The sequence below is a fragment of the Caloenas nicobarica genome, chromosome 1, assembly GCF_036013445.1.
Source record: "Caloenas nicobarica isolate bCalNic1 chromosome 1, bCalNic1.hap1, whole genome shotgun sequence".
Taxonomy (NCBI): Eukaryota; Metazoa; Chordata; class Aves; order Columbiformes; family Columbidae; genus Caloenas; species Caloenas nicobarica.
In genome coordinates, this window is record NC_088245.1 from 44254831 (window position 1) to 44274750 (window position 19920).

General features: G+C 40.0%; 1 protein-coding gene across 1 annotated transcript in view; it reads right to left on the reverse strand.

Annotated features, from left to right (window-relative positions):
• Window positions 1–18335, reverse strand: part of ANO4 (anoctamin 4) — a 214762-nt gene extending 196427 nt beyond the window's left edge. Inside the window, exons 1-3 of the mRNA XM_065629884.1 lie at window positions 18103–18335; window positions 17352–17554; window positions 13066–13302 (exon numbers count right to left, since the gene is read on the reverse strand). Of these exons, the coding sequence (XP_065485956.1) occupies window positions 13066–13302; window positions 17352–17554; window positions 18103–18335 (673 nt within the window). The remainder of the gene's footprint in view (window positions 1–13065; window positions 13303–17351; window positions 17555–18102) is intronic.
• Between the last annotated feature and the right edge of the window lie 1585 nt (window positions 18336–19920).

A 19920-nucleotide genomic window follows, 5' to 3' on the forward strand; every position in this document is an offset into this window, starting at 1 on the left:
AAATACATCTATTAAGCCTTGCAAGAGTTTATGTCATGCTTCCTCAGCGGCCAAAGAGAATTTTAAACTCTGTTCCTGAAAACAAAAAATGAAACTTTTTTCTCTGAGTCAAACTTTCCTCCATATATGCCTGAGACTCATATAGATATTTTAAAGAATTATGAGACAAGGTACTATAGTCTTTCACCAAAAAAAAAAGGATTCTATCAATAAAAAATAAAAGCATTTTTGATTACTCTTGAACTAGAGGTCACTGGGGGAAATTTATTCTACAGGATCTCAACAGATCCTGTCAACTTCAAAAGAATAGTGTGGCAAAATACTACAGGACTTTCCACAGCTAAAGGAGGAAGACGCGACTCTAAATGCTCACAGGAAGTAGCAAAAGAAGATGGCGTCCTTGTCAGATAGAATTCTGATCAGCAATATGTCTTATGAGGAGTGGTTGAGGGAACTGGGGCTGTTTAGCCTGGAGAAAAGGAGGCTGAGGGGAGACCTGATCACTCTCTGCAACTACCTGAAAGGAGGTTGTAGCATGGAGGGAGTTGGTCTCCTCTCCTGAGTAACAAGTGACAGGACAAGACAAAATGGCCTCAAGTTGTGCCAGGGGAGGTTCAGATTGGATAGTATGAAACAGTTTCTTCACGGAAAGAGTTGCCAGGCAGTGGAACAGGCTGCCCAGGGAAGCGGTGGAGTCACCATCCCTGGAGGGGTTTAAAAGGTGTTTAGATGAGGTTCTTAGGGCCATGGTTTAGTGCTAGATTTAGGTTAGGTTATGGCTGGACTCAATGATCCTGAGGGCCTTTTCCAACCAAAATGATTCTATAACATTATCACCTGATCAGGAAACACTATACTACAAATTATTGTATTAAAATTATTCTAAGATACATATGCAATAAACATTGATAAAGCATTTATTGATAATTCCTTATTTAAAGAAAAATATGTATATTACCAGTCAAGTTTACTTGCATTAAAATATTCATTTACATTTTTTCAGAGGTAGATTTACTATTACTTTAATAATCGGTTAGTAAGTTGCTCTAAATAAGAATGAACAGTGTGTTCATGATCCAGGAACAAAATCACTGTCTCATGAAGCTGCCAACAATGGAAAAACTGCATCCTAAAATATGCATTGAAACTACCTCAGCCCTATATCAGCTCTCCTATATACATAAGCCCATTAAATAAGAATTTCAGGTGCCCATTTCTGTGAAGATAACCTTATCTGACATTATTTTGAAGTCTGTCAGAAGCTGTTTCACTGAAGCTGACATCAGTCAGTCCCCAGATTTTTACATAAAGCCATCCTCATTCAGCCATTGATGGTTCTTTTGGTTCAGTTTTCAAATATTTACTGCCTGATTCATATACCCGAGCTTAGAAAAACCTTGACTGACAGAGTTTCAATAATATTTTTAATAAAAACATCTAACATACCACAAAATTCAGGGTTGGCGAGTTATACAAAGATAATGTTTCTGGACTAAGAGCCCACAATGTGCAGACACGCATGAATAACTTCACTGAGATCAGGAGATTCTGTACTGGATGCCTGGCTGTTTACAAATGCAGAGGCATTATTTCTACAAATGGCCGATTTCAGCCACCGCTTTGACAGAATTTTCTACATATTCTTTGAAGTAATTTGCCTTTAAACTTGATGTGTGTCCAAAGAGTTGTTAAGCACTGAATTCCTTTGCTATAGCTTCCATTCACGCATTCTAACCTTACATAAAAACCTTGTTTCAGCAAAATGGGTTATTATTTTGCTGAAATAAGAATTTTACTGTACTTTAGAGACAAATCTCTATATTTTGCAGTTTCTTGCTTCTTATCACCTAAAATGTAAACTATAGAGCAGAAGAGGTAACGGAAGAATTAGAAAAAAATATCATGGCTCTTTATTGTAATCAGAACTCAGTATAAAGTATTATCAGATATATAACCTTTTCATCAAAACCCTGGTTTCCACAGTGAGCAGCACATCCTCTGCTGTTGTTTTGTTTTTTAAAGACCTTGTTCTTCATTGTCACCCGTCCCCACAATTAGGATGCAAAATAAGCTCAGAGAAATGTGTCGTGTTGTGTTTTTTTTTTTTCCTCCAAAATCTAAACCAAATGGTGGACTTAGGTGCCCACACAGCACCAGCATAATGCATGTTGCTTTTTAGCTAAAGCAGTGTGATCTGATTATCAAAACTCACTCATCCAACAGAGTGACTGGTAGGTACTCTGATGAACATGTTCATCAAAGAATTCTTTAAAGTCATCTGTGACAGTGACAAGACAGAAAACCACTGCTCGAGCTTATCATGCTCCAGCTTTAAATTATGTGTGAATATAACCTAAAATTTGATGTACTGGGTTGCCACAGTACCAGTTGTAACAATACACAGAGTTCTCAGATTATTTCAGTTTTCAAGAAGTTTTTACAACAACTAAAATCACCAGTAACCCCTAATTACTGTGAGTTTATGTAGCATTCAAAATTCATATAGTATAGACATAGCCCACTTCTCACAGCAAATTGCATCCTCTATTCAGCTGCCCAGTACATTCAACATCTAATTCAAATCCACATCCTATTTTTAACAATGACTCATTTAATTTCATCCTCTTGTGGTCTCAGTTCAAGGCTATTATATAACTCAACCCAGCAAAACATATAGCTAATTTTTTTTACTGTTACAGCTTCATTGCTTGCTCATAATTTATGGCAAAGATGCCTTTTACTCCAGTGTAACAGAGAATGTTTACTAATACAGGTTCTAAACTATCAGCTCTACTAATAACAGAAGAGGTAATATTTTGTTTAACCTGCTGTCCTGAGAATCACCTAGAGGGGTCTGATTTCTGCTCTTACTCCATCAAACACTGCCCTTGTGACCTTGCAGAATAGTTGGATAATGGCTCCACCTTTCTGCTTCTTTCTCCCTCACCTACTGTCCACAGAATGGCATAGTGTAATATCTGCCTAAGAAGGAGGAAAAAAAAAAAAAGCACCTGTTTTGAACAAGATTTAGGTGCAGCGTGTTCTTATCTTTATGATGCTCTCCCTTCCTCCATAAACTTCATGTCCAATAACTTATTTCCCATCTGCAGTATTTTCACCTTCAAGACTGAAGTTTTTCAAGGATGTGAATGACAGTATTTTTGGCAAGGGAGAAAGAAGCATCCAGGGCAAGTATTTAAAAGAAATAAGAAAGAAGCATGTAGGTATTTGTGCATGAGGTGTGTTCGCAGTTTTTAGTCCTAATGAACAAAAGATGACTGGGCTTTGAGAACTTGTCATTTGCAAAGAAGCAATTATTCTGTAATCCCAGAGTGGTATCTGGTACGTGCATGTCTTTTCTTCCTATGCAGACAACAGGCAGTAAGTGCCCATTTCAGGGGATTTCTGCAGCTTTATTTCCAGGCTAGAAAGGAAACAAGGGGGTAGGAAACAACAGACAAAAGGAAGCAGAGAGAACAAGCAGGGAGAGCAGTTGTGTGACAGCAAAATAGGGCTGCTTCTATAAACACAGTAATACCAAAGGCAAACGCAGGAACTGACAGAAGGCAGCAGGGGGTGCTTCTAAAATATGTGTAAACAAGTTATGCTATATTTGAATAACAGTTTTGTTCATCCTGGGTTAGATTACCTTATACTGCAATACCCGTGGGTCTTTCCATTGGTTCCAACAGAGTTTAAACAAAGTCCTGAATTTCAAACTGAAAAGAAAGGGAGCTCCTGCACTCTGGTAATTAGGATTCAACTACAAGCACCTCAGCAGACTTGGGAATTCTGTCCGAGGTTAATTGCACCGCCCCCCCCCCCCAAAAAAAAAATGCTTCTTGCTCTCATCCAAAAGACATTGCTTAGAAATAAATGCCATGGAAATATTAAAACCTATCAGAGACAAGCACAAAGCAGCAGATAAATCTACTGGACAGTAGGTCAGCAAGTGCCAAATAAGCCCCTTCTGACCCATTATAGAACCAGAGGCTCACAGCTGGCAGCCAGCCACAGACCAGCTCTCTGGAGCATGGTGACCTGCTCTCTTCTCAGCCTTCATTGGCCAATTCAGCAGCCTGACATCTCCATGGGCCCATGGACATCCATCCTGACCAAGGGAGAGCCACAGGCGTCACCGTGCTTTGCTCTCCTTATTGGTGTCAGCTTTAACCTTTGAGTTTCCTGAAGCCACAAGCCAAGCAAAGCACCGTGCCCGTGAGCCAGCGAGTGGGAAAATACTTCTGCAGCAGCCGGCATGAGAGGAAAAGCTACATGGAGCTTCCTCCAGCTACCTCCTCCTCCTCAGAGCCAGGCAGAAGCAGGCTGAGGGCAGAAATCCCCAGCTGGAAGTGCCTCTTTCCTGGAAAACGTATAAATGAGGAAGGGAAAATAATAGGTAGGAAAGGGAGGACAGATTCACAGCATGGATGCAGAAGAAAGAGCTGGGCAGGAAAGAGAAGGAAAACAAAGATTTTCAGAGGTATGCGATGAATATTAGGGGAATGACTAAAGAACAAAAAATATAAAAATGCATGGAAAAATTAGCAGAGAGAAGGAAATACAGTCGGTGAAAAAGCAGACAGCATAGCGTTTTTCAAATTGGTATCTCCAGGCTTTTTTCTGGAAATTGATTATCCTTCTTTTAATGGGGGAGTGATGGGAAACAAAATAAGTTAACTTAAAGCAAGCTTTAAAGACAGAAAGAAAATAAATGCGGGCTTTATTGGAGCTACTGTGCATAGTTCATTCCATTTTAATTATATGGCTCTTGCTCTCTGTTTTAGTCTTGTACCGCAGTGCTACACATGAATGCTTCCTACTTGACATTTGAAACTCAGACACATGTCCTTTCTCTTTCAAAGGACCAGGACTTCATTATCCAGATCAAATTGAAAAATCTCATTTAAAAAAAAAAAAAGTGTTTTCTTTATGGATTTCCAACATTAGCCTTTTTTTTTTTCCTGGTTCACTCCCTTTAACATAACTATCAAAATGAGATTTATTAGAAGGTTCTTCTTTTAAAAGAGGTTTTTCTAGCACAAGGATATATCAGCTACAGATACAACACGTCAAGGTTTAACTGTGCTATGTTCTCTAATGAGCAACAAAATAAAAAGCGTTCTATTTGCAGACATTCAATTTCTCTGGAGATAAAGAGATAAAGTTGGGAAATGTCCCATTTTGATTCTGTAAAAGTTGACAAGAAGATATTAAATAATAATTTTATGCATGCTTTTTACTATACACTAGTATTTTGATTATAAAAATACGTAAGATAGGTACACCTTTCACAAAGAAAGGTGTGTCATTGACAGACGAGTGAAACAGATGGCTGTTTTGCACAGAATCATTAAACTCCTATTAGATTTGAAGAGCTAATTAAACACTTCCTTTTTGCACTAAGTCTTAAAGATTCTTTAGCACCAGAAGGCTGCAATTGGAAGAGTGGTACAGAGACACATTCTTACGTAAAAAGCTGTTCTTCTGTTACTGACCAGAATTCCATCCTAATCCTTTTCTGCATTAACCGACTAGCATACAAAACTAGAATATTGCCCAGAGAAAAGGAGTCTCCATGAAATCTGACATTCAAATCAATTCTTGTTGCAGCTGTGATGGTCGATGAACATTGCAGAAATGTATTCAAGACAGAACAAGGCAACCAAAACACATAAAAACTTATAAATCCAAATCTGTGTTAGCTAAGTAGCAATTTGAGAAGACTGTGTATTACAGACTGAGTTTACAAAGCACCAGCAATGAGCAAATGGTGATAGCATCAGATTCCAGTTTAAATTTGTGCAACAATGTGTCAACCTCAAATCAGCAAAAAGGCCGAATATCCACATTCTAGATTTAAAAAAAAGAAAAAAAAAAGCACGCCAGGCCTTGTAGTTCATTTCAAAAGAGATGTTAGCAGAAAGAGAAAGCTGGAGAGTAAATGCACTTCTAGCTCTCAAAATGCTCTCTAAGGACAAGATTGAAGCACACCAATATAGCACTACAGGAGGCATGTGTTAGCATTGCCAGTGTTAAATGCCTGCAACCAACAGACTATGTTCCATGCTGGTTAGCATTTCTAAACACATATTGCAACAGGAAATAAGGGCTCATCATGCTTAGACAAATTTTGGTTTCTCATTGGTAAGAGGTAAGAACCATCAGAGAATCAGATAAATTGATTTCAGTGACACAACTCTCAAGTCCAAAATTTACTATAAACTTAATTGTTTTGTTGGGTCAGAACCAGGCAGCCCAGCAGGTTCTAGGTCTGATCCTATAATGTGGTCAGAAGTCTCACAATGTTTATTTGCTTCAAACATGAGTTTTTTAGAATATGTACATTTAGTGTAACCCAGAAATTTAGCCAGAGCCTTGAAATTAGTTAAGTATCCGTATTTAGATCTCTGGAAGGATAGACTCAATGACACTTTCTGTCTCAAGAGTCAGCAAGGACGCTAATGTTACCAAAATACTTAATATTCTTTTAAAGATCGTAATTCATCATACTTATTGAATGCAGTATGCTTTTTAGCCATTTCAGGTTTAGACTTAAACACATTTAGTCTCATTTAATTCAGGGGAAAAAATGCGTACACTGCATTTCAGGAGCAAAAGATGATACAGCGCTGCAGGAAAGGCATTCCATAACAATTTGCACTCCCTCTAAATTTGATAAAAATAGTTAGCAGTTGTCATTCGTAACACTGAGAGATTCTGCTGGTGGCTGAGTGAAAGAATTGAGAGAGAGAAACCTCTCCTTTTCATGGCCGCACCGATTAATGAACACAGACACGATGCCCGTGTTAGCAGACAGGACAGGAGCCAAGGCAGGCTCTGGGCACTCAGGGCACTGAGATGAACCCATGCAGTTGCCAACTGGGCTGCATCCTTTCTTGGGTTCAGCTGACTCCAGAGGTCTCAAGTAACATTTCTGCAAATGATATTTTTACTCTTTGTAAACATCACTAGGAGCTCTCTATTAGACAATCTCTATTCCACACGCTTTTAAGACACTGTACAGAGAATACCAAACAAACCTCCCCAAATGGTCTCTGCCTTAATGCAAACATAGGAAGAAAACAGGCAGAGAAGCACAGGCAGTCAGTAACACTGCAGGTACAACAGAGTTTGCCCTTGGTAGCCAACGAGCATCAAAATTCAAGTGAGGATTCTAATCAGAGATAACACGTGTTTCCTTTTTACTTCTCAATTTTGTAATGTCATCAGTCCCTCTGTAGCTGAAAGCCAAGTAAAATGAGGGTACAACCTCAGAAATAACCATCGCCTTTCCAATTCTCTTCTTTCTGTCCTCACTTTCTCTCTAACACACAGACTGTGTAGTAGGACTCCTCCACAAAAATCAGTGCATAACTACAAACTGTAGAGCAAACTGAGCCACTGACTTTATTACTTGTTTACAGGTTAATACGCACAGAGCTCCATGGAGATTTTGTCTGGTTACGCCCAGGGCACTGCTTGTTGCTCTGCATCTTTGAGAATGCTTTCGATCGTGGTAAGGAGTGTCAGCACCACCTTGTGGCTTCTGTACGCAGGCCACAGAAGTTAGGCAGTTTATGAGCCCTTCAAACTCAAATTTGCAACTGGAACCTGTTAACTCTAAGTGCTAACACCAGTAGTGGTGTCTCCAGCGTTGCTTAGTGGTTTCTTCAGACTCTGAACATTGCTGGCTAGGAATAGATCAGTTGCCTGTTCTTCAGAACCAGCTATTTCCCGACATCTCTAGACATTCAATTATCAAATAAACAGAAACCAAAATCTACTATCTTGGTTTTTCTTTTTTTTCAAAATGGTTTTGTTTTGCCAGTCTAAACACAGTAAATGTTTTTCACTCTCCTCTTATAAGATGAGCTCTGCTCTCCCATATTGTTCTGGTAGTTCTTCTCTGCTTAGGCTCCAGTACGTCTCTATCCTTTTTGAAAAGAAGTAGTCAATTTAGGTAAACAACTTTAATCTCTCCCTCTGTGGCCCATATTTCACCTGAGATATCCCAGGCTTCCATTTGCTTTTTCACAGCTGCAGCACGATTCTGATTAGTAGCTGGTTTTATCTTCCTCTACCATTTCCAGCTAAAGACTCTCAGCTCACAGGAGAAAAAAAAAAAAAAATCCTGTTATGCATAGTCTCAAAACCTGCACTATTATATTTGGTCACTTTTCCTTTATTCTGTCACCAAAAGCCATCCATTTCTTCCTACCTGACATTCAGATTCTCCTCTGTAGTGATGATGTCTCCCAGCTTCGACTCAGCATCACATCTCACCAATGCACTCCTCCTTTCCAGGCAGAAGTCATTCATAACAATATTAACCTTGTTTCCCAACCAGTACTGGGAAAACTCCACTATTCATCTTCCTGTGATTCAGTACTCTCCCTCCCAAGACTGTTGTCATGTCCCCCTCAATCATCTGCTTGTTCATGTCTTCTAAGTCTCATTTTTCTCCAGGTAAACAAATAACTACCTAGGCAGGCCAACACCATTCTTTTTACAAAATTCAGATAACATTAGATCTATTGCACTCAATTCCTTTTCATCTAGCTTATCAAATAAATTTAACTGGAGTCCTTCACCATATGAAAAAGTAGTCAGTGTCACAAATTATTTCTTTATATAGATTTTTACTGTTATTATGTGATTTTAAACAAGCCTTAAAAGCTCTGTTGAAAAACATACGGAAGCTACAGAATCAAAGGATTCATTTAAGTATGCATTTAGGTGTGCAGTTACATAAAAATCAAGAAACACATAAGAAATTAATTTGACTTTTTCTACATTAAATATAGCATTCTCAGCAGGTAGCAATATTTTGCAGTGTAGAAACAAAGGGAAAAGGTTTGAAGCTCTGATTACACCAACAAAATAAAATGAAGAGGTCACAGGAATTTATGTAAACAAAACAGGGCACTCAAGCTGCAGACAGACTTCCAACAGATTTGAGCAATCAGGCTGGAACACTTTCAGATTTTCGTATGTTTGCAAAAAGTTGTGCACCCCAATTGTAAGAATACTGTTATATTTTTTCCAGAAGTGTGTGGTTCTGACCAACTGCAAGGGAGGCCCAGGTGCATCCCTGGATAGGGTCCAGCTGACTTGAGTCCTCCGCATTTTCCCTGTCTGCACTGGGAGTACAAATTCTCCTGAAATAGCTCTGTTCCATACATTCACACATCAGGGATCAGGCACAGACACGCAAATGCCTACTTCACATTTCAGTTGCCTCCCTGGAATTTAGAAACCTAAATACATTTTAAGGAAAACTCCATCCAAGTAAGAGTGGAGAAAGGTCCCATAACGGTGGAGAAGGGCAAATAAACTACTTCAGGTAATTACAGCCTAGTCAGCCTAACATCGATATCTGAAAAGAGATGGTGACAAATTAGTAAGCAAGCAATAAATCAAGTGGTCTGTAAGCACCTTGAAGAAAACAAGATGATAACAAAGAATCATCGGCTTTGTCAGGAACAATTTATGGCAAGCCAATATAATTGCTTTCAAAACAGCTGATCTAGCATACAAGGGGACAGGTCACTGTGATGAACAAACAACAGAAATATAGTCTAGATGAAAGTGCACTAATTTCAGGTCAGAATTGGTTAAAAGAAAAGATTCTGGTTATTTTTAGTAAAAATGGGATTTCAAGAAGACACAGAGGTCTTGTTATACTTTCATGAATTATGATATTTTGAGTTGCTTTAAAATTTGCAGATGACACAAACTTGACAGGTATTGTTCAGCTTCTGACTCATTGCTACCCAGCGCAAATCTATTCCTCTCAATCCAGATGGTGTTGTCTAGCAAAGTATTACAGATATTCGGAGATATATTGTTCAGTGTAATCAAGCATTGGATAATGATCATAAGAAGAGACAAAGTTAATCAACAGGAACACTTCAGGACTCAGTTAAAAAACTGATATGTAGTTATGAAATAGTTATCAAAATTTTGTTCCTCTCTGGTACTCCCTCACAAGATGTCCAGGTTAGGAAATCAGTACAGAATAATTCCTCGTGTTTTGTGCAATCCTCTCAAAAAAAGCCATTGTTTCAAATCACTGATATTAACAGTTCAAGAATTCCCTTCCAGAGTACATGAAATTGATTGATTCTGATGTCAATTATACTCTTGTATCCAAGGACAAAATTTGACACTACTCTGTAAATTATCCAGCATTGCAGAATTCTGCGAAGAAACAAAAGCACTAAAGTGAGATTAATGTTTCAAGCAGGATGCAAACCACTCACTAAAACCTGCTCCCCAAATACTATTAGCTGCAGTTCTATTGCTTTCATACTGTGTGTCCTAATACAGAGTCTTATTGTGGCGATACTTTATTTTCCACATCACTACCTTGTTGCTTTGAACACTGAAATTCAGCTCAGACAGCCCCAAGCACAGCTTATTACAAGGCCCTGAACATCCCCTGCTTGTGAGGAAGCAGCCGGAGTTTTCCCACCAAAAAGAGTTCTTTTGAAACTACAATGTATATATTGTATGGTTTATATACCAGTGATTTAGCATAGTTTGGGGTTTTTTTAAGAATTTGTTATTAAAATGTTACAGAGAGCTTGATGTAAATTCACAAGAGAGAAGCAGCACAGCAAGCCTGTAGTATGGTACTTTTACACACCAAGTTCCCATAAATGAGCCGATCAGGTAGTCCCAAACATAAATGAGCCTGGATATAATTTTGAGATATACCCTACCTCATTAATCAATCTGTAAGTCACTCTCTGTCTTTTCAAAAATTCCCCCATTTCAGCTGATGCAGCACTTTTGCCCGGGCTCCCACAGACGCGCTGTACGCTGCTGAGCAGCTGTTCCCTTCACTGCAAACAAGCTTTCCAATCATGGCTAGATAGTCTCCAAAAAGTGATAAAGTTTAAAAAAAACTTGAGGAATCTTTGCATTAGAAGCATTATAATAAGGACCAGTGATATGGATCATCACTGCTGTTGCAGACACGACATCCCATCACGCATAGAAGCTGCTGACACAACACCCTTCTACTGCTATGCAATAGGGTAAAGCACTTGTGATCAGTATAACATATATGAAATATTTCACCCTGCTTACATGCAGTACCCTCTCCTCTGCTGAAGGAGACACTTAAATATGAAATAATTGCATGGATCATCAATTGTTTCATTGGATATAGAAATTAGGACATTAACTCTTCAGGATGAACGTTGCATCTCCTTGTGTCATGAGTCGTGCTTTGCGCCAGGACCTCCCAGCCCTGTTGGAAATGGACGTTACCGATATGCTGACCTGTCAACACACTGCTGTGCTGCTCTTCAGTGCTATACTTTCAAAAACATCTCACAGTGAACTCTACAGAGACCCTGTAGCTTCTTAATTTAAGATCAAAATTAGGGCACTTGCTAATACATTATCATACTGGCACCTTTGGCTATAAGCATACATACTTTAGGACTGAGACGCTGTTGCTACAGTGCTAGCAGTTCCTTATCAAGTTTATTACAGTTTTATTATACTACTGCTTTAACTGACATTTCTCACTTTCTCCACATCACCTCTAGGTGACAGGTGCCTGTGAGCCTTACAGTGAGGCTCACTTGCCACCTTACTGTCCCAAAACAACTTCACAAATAAAACTGGAGTTGTCGCTCCTCATATGGGGAAAATATTAAGTATCTCTCAGCAGATAAGGTATTTCTATCACTAAAACAGGTGATAAAATAAACTATGATACAAATTAAGCTTCCAGGGTATAGTCGCAGAGTTCATACAAATAACACTGGGTTGTAAGCAGGTGGTGTAGATTTATACTGCTTTTAATTGAAAGCAGAAAAACAGATAAATGAAAGTCAGAATATTTAACCTTGCCTGAATTGCTTAGCATTTGCCCTAACACTCCTGCTGTGCAAATGTCCCCGTCAGAGCAGGCATTAGGAATGGTACTGCCATAAGCATCCAGCCAGCTCCAGAGGATAAGCCAATAGATCAGAGGGTTCTGGGAAGGAGAAATCAGTTTTGTTTGGATTTCAGAACCACCACAGAGCTTCAGGCCTATCATTTTTTGGCAACATGCAGTAATGACTATAGTAGTCACACTGAATTACATTAACGTACTACAATACTTACAGTGAAAAAAGTAGTCATACAAACAACAGCAATATCCATATTATTATATTTTTTCCTACAGATTACATTCAGCCACTGTTGTCAGCAGTTATTAGAGACATTTTAAGAACTAGGTCAGCACTAGGTATTTAGACCAGTCCTTTTCCAGCATTACCCCTTTCAATACTGGATCCGCTAAGATTCCCGTCTCCATATATACCTTTCTGCTGCCTGGCACCTAGGCAGAACCTTGCTAACTCCTCCCACCTAACAACACAAAAAAGGCAGAATCAGTTACAATCCTTTTTACAGGAATTCAGTTAAGAAGCATGTAGATCAGGGACTCATTCGCCAGCCATAAAAATTCACTGAATTCATTACCCACTTCCTATCATCATTGTGATAAAATACTCTTGGTTACAAATGGGAGCAGACTATGGGTCAAGTGATTTGTCATAACACCACAACCCTTTATCAGTTGTCATCTATCCTGCAGACCCTGAGAGGCCTCCACACCCCAATCTGGAAGCACCTCATCACTGACCAGCATGTTGCTGTCTCTTAAAGCCTTTTAAGCAGATGGGAGCACAAGTGCATTCCCATGGATGTAATCATATGCTCCTTGTACATCCTATTTTCTGATCAGCCAGGTGCTCATAGCATTTTGGATACATGATGGACATTTCTTCATGCAAAGCTTTATGAAAGGCACAGAAGAAAGGATATTGTCCTCAAATGCCTCCATATGCTACCATGGATCCACCCTCAACAAAGAGTTGATCTACCAGTTCTAAAGCAAACATACTTTAATTGTATTATTGTGTCTAAGAACATGATTCTCGTTGTTTCTGAAAGCAGTCTGGCAGCAGAAACAGCTAATTAACAGCTAATTGACTCGATCACTACAATTGCTGATTTAACTAAGCTCTGACATGTAAAAAAGAAATAACCACTTACCTGTAGAGTCTTGACTCAAAGTTTCTTGACTACTACTGCTGTAAGAAGGCACTGGAGTGATAGAAAGCGAAGCTGGGCAGGATAATGGATATGAGATGTCACTTTGTGTAGCAAACCAGGGAAATACAGGAACACAGGCATCTTTAGAGAAGGTGAGAGGGAGGTGAGGGTTCCCATACATGTATGGATTTTTCCATCGAAGCAGTCCTACCGCAAGGGGGCCAACAGCATCAGAACCTGACAACAAACATCAGGAGTTAAATGTGTGCCCTTGTATTGTAGCAGTTTATAATTTTGGAGAAGGAAGATATAATCATAGAATCAGAGAATCATTTGGTTGGAAAAGACCCGCAAGATCATCAAGTCCAACCATAACTCTAGCACTAAACCATGTCCCTAAGAACCTCATCTCCAGATCTGTTAAACCCCTCCAGGGATGGTGACTCCACCACTGCCTTGGGCAGCCTTTTCCAATGCCTGACAACCCTTTCTGGGAAGAAATTGTTCCCAATATCCAACCTAAACCTCCCCTGGTGCAACTTGAGGCCATAACAAGGTAATATTAAATTCTTGTTTTGATCATCAAATCAGCCTGCCCCTTGGAAAGGAATACCATATTTTATTCTAGCTTACCATGCTGTAAAAAGCTGGTGTAACACTGAAAGTTACCACAAGACTCTGGAGGAGAGTTGGCCTGTAGAGATCATTCAGCTGCAAATTGTATCACCTCCAAAGTGTCGTCCCCCCCCAAAAAAAACCCACACAAACCCCACACCACAGAAAAAGAGAAGGCAACATCTCAGCACCTTTGGAGTGCTGCTGTGTAAATTAACTATAACTGCAAAATAAGGGGACTTCTATATGTCTCTCGTACAAGTATTATTTTACTTTTAATAGATTCTTTGTAAGGAAAACTCATACAATCTTATTTTATTTTAAACTCCGAGGTTCATTGTGGGAACAGCAGGATGTGCAGTTCCAGCTAAAGGGCCTTGAACAGATTATACAAAAGTACGTTTTTTTATGAGTGTAAGGAGTGATAGCCCAGGCCAATGAGAATGATATCTCGAGTTGGGAAACTGCCCCTGTATGTATGATGTGTGAATGTTGTGCCTGGGCATGTGAAGGAGTGGGTCGGAACGCTGCCCACAAGATATGCATGGGAATGTGACTGAAAACAGTCACAACATGAGTGTGGTGTGTTTGGGATAACATTCTTTGAAAAAACATCCTGTGTAACCTCTTGGTCCAGCCCCGTATCTGTAAACCTATAAATTGAGAACTGTTAATAAAAGAGAGCTCAGCTCTGCCTGGCTCTGTTCTCGCTGATAACAAGAACTCTGTGCCTGTGTGTCTCTGTCTGTGTCTGTATGACTCGTTCCTCATTACCCAAGTTCATGATAGTTGCAAGACTGGCAGCATCTGAATACAAAATGTCCCATCCACAAAACTGGGCTCTCAAATGCTTCAAACCTGTGATGGTGCTATAAGCACCCTCAGGTAATTATGGCAACTTGAGACTGCAAGCACTACTGCATCAGGCACTGAAATATGGTGCAGAAAACAAGGTATTTAACAGTACAGCATGCCTGATTGGAACTGATAAGTCATACTACTGGCTCGTAACTTCTGCAAGAGCAACAAGAGAGTATCTAACGTAATACTGCATTTTAGTTGCTCTAAACACAATTCTGTCAGGTACTGTAACTAAGCATTAAACAAACGCATGAAAGATGGCAGTTGTCTAGAGGTAGATCCCTTAAGAGGGAGCAACATAACAGAAATTGTTCATCAGATCTTTCAGAAGAGGAGCCTCTAGGAGTTAGGAAGTAAACGTCTATAAATAAATGTGTGTGTACCAAGAGTCATTTGAGCTACCCAGTAGACAGACAGATACATACCTCAAGGACTCTCAAGTGTGCCCACTCCAGAGAAAGAGCTGGGTGGCACTGCAGAAAGTTCAGTGAACTGTAGTAAAATATTGTTTAACACTAGCCAATATTGCAGTAGACATCATGTTTAACAACAAGCCCACATCCCCCCTGCTTTCATAATTTTCTTTATAAATACTTCAGTTCGTACTTTTTTGGAAACATAAAACTGATGGATTTTTTTATGGAGTTAGCTGACAATATATTATTAGATTTCCATTGCAAACATCCAGCACGTTTGAGCCTATAGATCATACTGACCACGGAGCTAGCAACACGTGGCTTTGTCTGGCTATATCTAAAAGGACACAGCTTTTTACTCGGCTTTCCTAGTTGTAATTTGGTTTTCTTTCTATACAGATACCCATAAACTAGAGACTGCAGTTATCCCATACTGCCTGACCACTTTATCCTGAATGCTCAGGAGAATGACAGCATTAATATATACCTATGTATATAGGATATGAAATTTATGTCTGTTTTTAACTGTTGATATAGTCATGAAAAATCCACAAGCACTTCTAGCATCCTACTTTGTGTTCAGATTTTTAAATATGCTTGTGGTCGCTCTTTTCTCCATTATTTTGAGCAGACATTGATTTTCACTTTTATCAATAAAGAGTAATTCTATAAACTCATCTGAAAGTATAAGGAACTGATAATTTCTGAATTAAAAACAAAAAACCCCATACAAACAACAACAAAAAACCACACCACAGACAGATCATATCAAAGAGACTATTAGTTGTCTTATTTATCTGTTCACCAGTGCAAAGCCATTTTGCCTGTACTAAAACCTCCAGCTTCACTTTCAGTTTTGTCTGCAAGGCACCATATGCTGCAGCTGTAAGGATATGACAGACAGACTCTGAGACTAAAGAACTAAGCTAGACTATGAAAAGTTTATAAATAAAACTACTCAGAATTCTTGAGTGAAGGCAAGCTCTCCAAGTTTTTGAATGTGTTTAACCTCATTAGTCCCATCAGTTAATAGCAACTTTCACCATAACCACTTCTTGTAGCCACATGAGTGTGTCTTATGAAATTAATAAATACAGAAATGCATATATATTGATTATACATATAAGGGTACCTAGATATGAAAATATATATCTATACATATGCACACATACCCATAAAAGCACAAGAGTGTCTGTGCATGAGAAGCTGGGACACTCAGAAAGTGAACGTAATAGTTTTAAATTATTACATTGCAAAGTGATAACTAGTTTATATTGTGCTTCGTGAAGTTGCAGAAAGCTTTTTTTTTTTTAAGAAAAAAAAATGGCCCTGAAGGTGTTTCACTTAAAAAAAGCAAAAGCCACTTTAAAAAATTGTCAGAGTTCAAAAACATATATTTCAAGGTATGCACAACACCACGGGTCATTGCAAAAGGCAAGGAACAGGCTAAACCTGCAGCAGCACAGAAGTATAGACAGATGCGCTTGACTGCATGATACAAGCATGGACAGTTTCTGCCTGCTTTGCTTCACGAGCTGACAGCAAACCAACAGCAGAAGAAAGTAGGCAAAGAAGGAACTTCTGAAGCAATAACATGTTTTTTAAGTTGTGCCAAGAGTTTCACAATTATAACAGCAAAGGAAAGCAATATCTAGCTCTCAGCATAGCTTCGCAAAGGCAAGGCAGGGAAAGGGTTGCTGAGGCGTGTTGAAGGAGGCTGCTTAATAGAATTTGTGGTTGGAAACACAGGGACACTTATGAATCTGCAGACAATGTTCCTGCTGCAAGCTTAATGCCATTACCAGGTATTTAGATACAACCACACTTCACAAAAAATACAAGCACATGCACCCTTTATTAGCAATACAGAAATTAAATTGCATATCCTGGAATTGTTTTTCCCGGTGAAGAGGACTAAAAGGGGCTTGATGGTCCCTCAGAGCTTTGCAGATGCAATGCCCCTAGGAGTAAATCTTAAAGCTTGAAAATGGATAAAAACCTGCCAACCCCAATTCCTCTGGTTCTCCTATCAGACAATCACTTTTTATACACCCCCTTGACTGTTAGAGGTGGTTCCCTTTCTCTCTGCAGTTTTCTGCGAAGTGGTTGATTTACAACCCTGAGTTTTCTCTGCTGTGCCTGGAGTGCTCCCAGGTTTGTTCTCTCACAGATGCCACCATGTCCACAAATTGTCCCTGAAAATCTAAAATTTTGTATATCCTCCTGAAGCAGTAATCCTCAAAAACAATCTCTAATATTCCTTCCCCCCATGAATGCAGGAATGTCATTACAGCAACCACGTAACTGCTTCTACCCCATAACATAATGAGACAAAACTATCTGGGAGAGACCCAAAATGATGTATACCCTGCACAGTCCATGCACGCGCCCTACCTGGGCTCCAGGCTGAGTTTGCTGCAGAGTGACAGCGGATCATGAGTTGTTCCCTGTGCACCTGCAGACCCCTCCTGTTTGCTGATGCCTGGGAATCCCCCATCCTGAAATGTCTCTTCTCTCCTCTGCTGCTGCCCAGCGAGAGCCTCTTGCCTGTGCTCCTGCTGCCTCCTGAAGCCTGTATGGCACACACTGGCCACACGCTACAAGCTCAGTCTTGATATTTAAAGCTTTTTTTTTTTTCTTCTTCTTCTTTTCTCTCCCCTCCCTCCTCTCACATCTCCAGCAAGTCCTGATCCTAGCAATCAGGCACACCTTTCTCCTACTGCAGCCGAGGTGGAGCGTGAGCTGCTGGCTCTTCACGTGGTGCGTGTGGCTGCTGCTCCAGCCAGGCTGCCCCACAGGGAACCAAACTCCCTCAGGAGTCTGTGGTGGAGAAAGGCTTAAATGTGCTTAGGAGGATTTGCAGATAAACACGTGTTTATTCAGCTAACACATTCTTGGTGGAAAACCCTCCCTGAGCAATGATGGTTAAAGGATAACCAGACACAGCTGCCCTGCATAGAGACATGAGGCTTCTGCAGGATGGGCCAAATACATCCACATGAAAGACAGTACATTAAAAACAAGTGTCTATATGGAGAGCAAGCCCCCACAACGTACATGCTGCAACAAAACAAAGCTGAGTCCAAGAGACTTGGGTGACAAGTTTCAGGGCTACATTACCAGTTGAGATGCTCTCCCACCTCACCTCCTGCTCAGGGCAGGAGGCAGAAAGACCTGGGACTGATGATAAGTGCCCACCACGGCGGGCAGGGACAGGCTCAGGCCCCAGCCAGATTGTCTTCTCTGCTGAGGCCACAGGAAGGAGACCGTGGCCACCTGAGACGCATACTGTGCTGCTTTTCTCCAAAGGCTCAGGCCCAGCTGTGGATGCCTGGCTTGAGGCTTGCTGGAAACTCCTAAAACCCTTTCCCAGGCCATCCCACTGAAGCCCCTCTGATGGAGTAGCCTTCTGAGACACCTCAACATGCTGGGGGGAATCTGCCACTGCCGGTCACAAATGGATCAGGCAAGGCAGGACACCCCTTGTCTTCTGCGGTACAACTCCTCCAGTTGTAGTAACAGCTGTGTGTCTGTCCCAGGAGGCTAATTAAAGGCTCTGCAATGCAGGGAAGGGGGCAGCACAGGAGCAGGACCATGCTTGGGATCAGAGCTTGCTTTGCTGCCTGCTCAGCTTGCTTACAAACCTGACCTGAAGTACTTCCTAGGGGTATCTACTCCAGAAAATTTTCTCTATACTCTATATTCTCTGACGCTTCTGTGCAGTTAAAGGGGTTGAGACACCTCATTTCCAATTTTAGTTTCCTTCCTAGAAATAATTTGTTTTGAATAAACCTTTGCATTTCTTTCCACTGGAGAGATACATTTTGGAAACAGATAACATACAGGTAATATAGCAACAAAAATCATAATAACAGACCAACAGTACCAGCCTTTAAATAACAACAACAAAAACCTCATGAGGCTATATCAGCATTTTTAGTCTTGCATATTTCTGGAATGTACATAGATATATTTAGCCAAATGGGATGACAATAGTTACTTTCAAGAAATTCTGTTCCAGCTAAGCATATTTGACATTCACACACAGCATAAAACTTAAAGTGCATACGTGGGATTTTTTCAGTTTGGGTTAAGCAGAAAAGCAGCTTTTAGCTTTATACTATCTATATATCTCCCAGTTCCAGCTTTTGAGCTTAACATCTCCTTGCCCAGCTTTTAAACACTAGTGTTAGCTTGTAGACTGGCTAACACCTAAACAGATACAAAGAGCAACTTGATGTGACTGATTAATTTTCCATCTTGATAATCACTCTATCCTTTCCTCTTTGTGGAAAGGGTTTTATCATTTTGCTGCCTCTCATTAGGATAGATACTCTCAAGGGAGAGTCAGATTTCCCATGGTTGTTATCAATTGCTTCACATCTAGACTGGACAAGAACTGAGATTCATGCAAACTTTTGGTAGAAAATAAACACAGCAATTTACATTTCCTCTACTAAAGATCAAAGTATCATTTATGCGTATACTTAAGAATCAAAAAAGTATCATTATTGTATACCCTGGCCACATTGCACCTGCTGACATGTGAGTAATTTCCTATGGTTCATGTCAAGACAACCCATGCACACCAAGAAGAGAGTTTTGGATTCAACCGCAGAAAAGACACACAACAGACTGTATGGCATATAGCAGAAGGGCATATGTTCACTGCCTACTTCAGTTACCTGCATTAGATGGCTGGTCTCCATAAGTTTCTCTAATAAATAGAAAGAGCGAGGATCAGCTCAAGATTAATCTGCAGCAAGATCATAATTGTGGTCTGTGAATCATTCTCAGTAAGAGCTTTTCTCTGTCTCTATTAAGTACAGATACAGCACAAAGGAACTAGCTACTTTACTCATTTGGCTAAATTAGTTTCCTGAAAGTGGGCAGTGTAAACAGTCACGTCACGTATCCATTTTGTGATTCAGTCTCCTTCCAATTTTTGCTAAATTTAATAAGC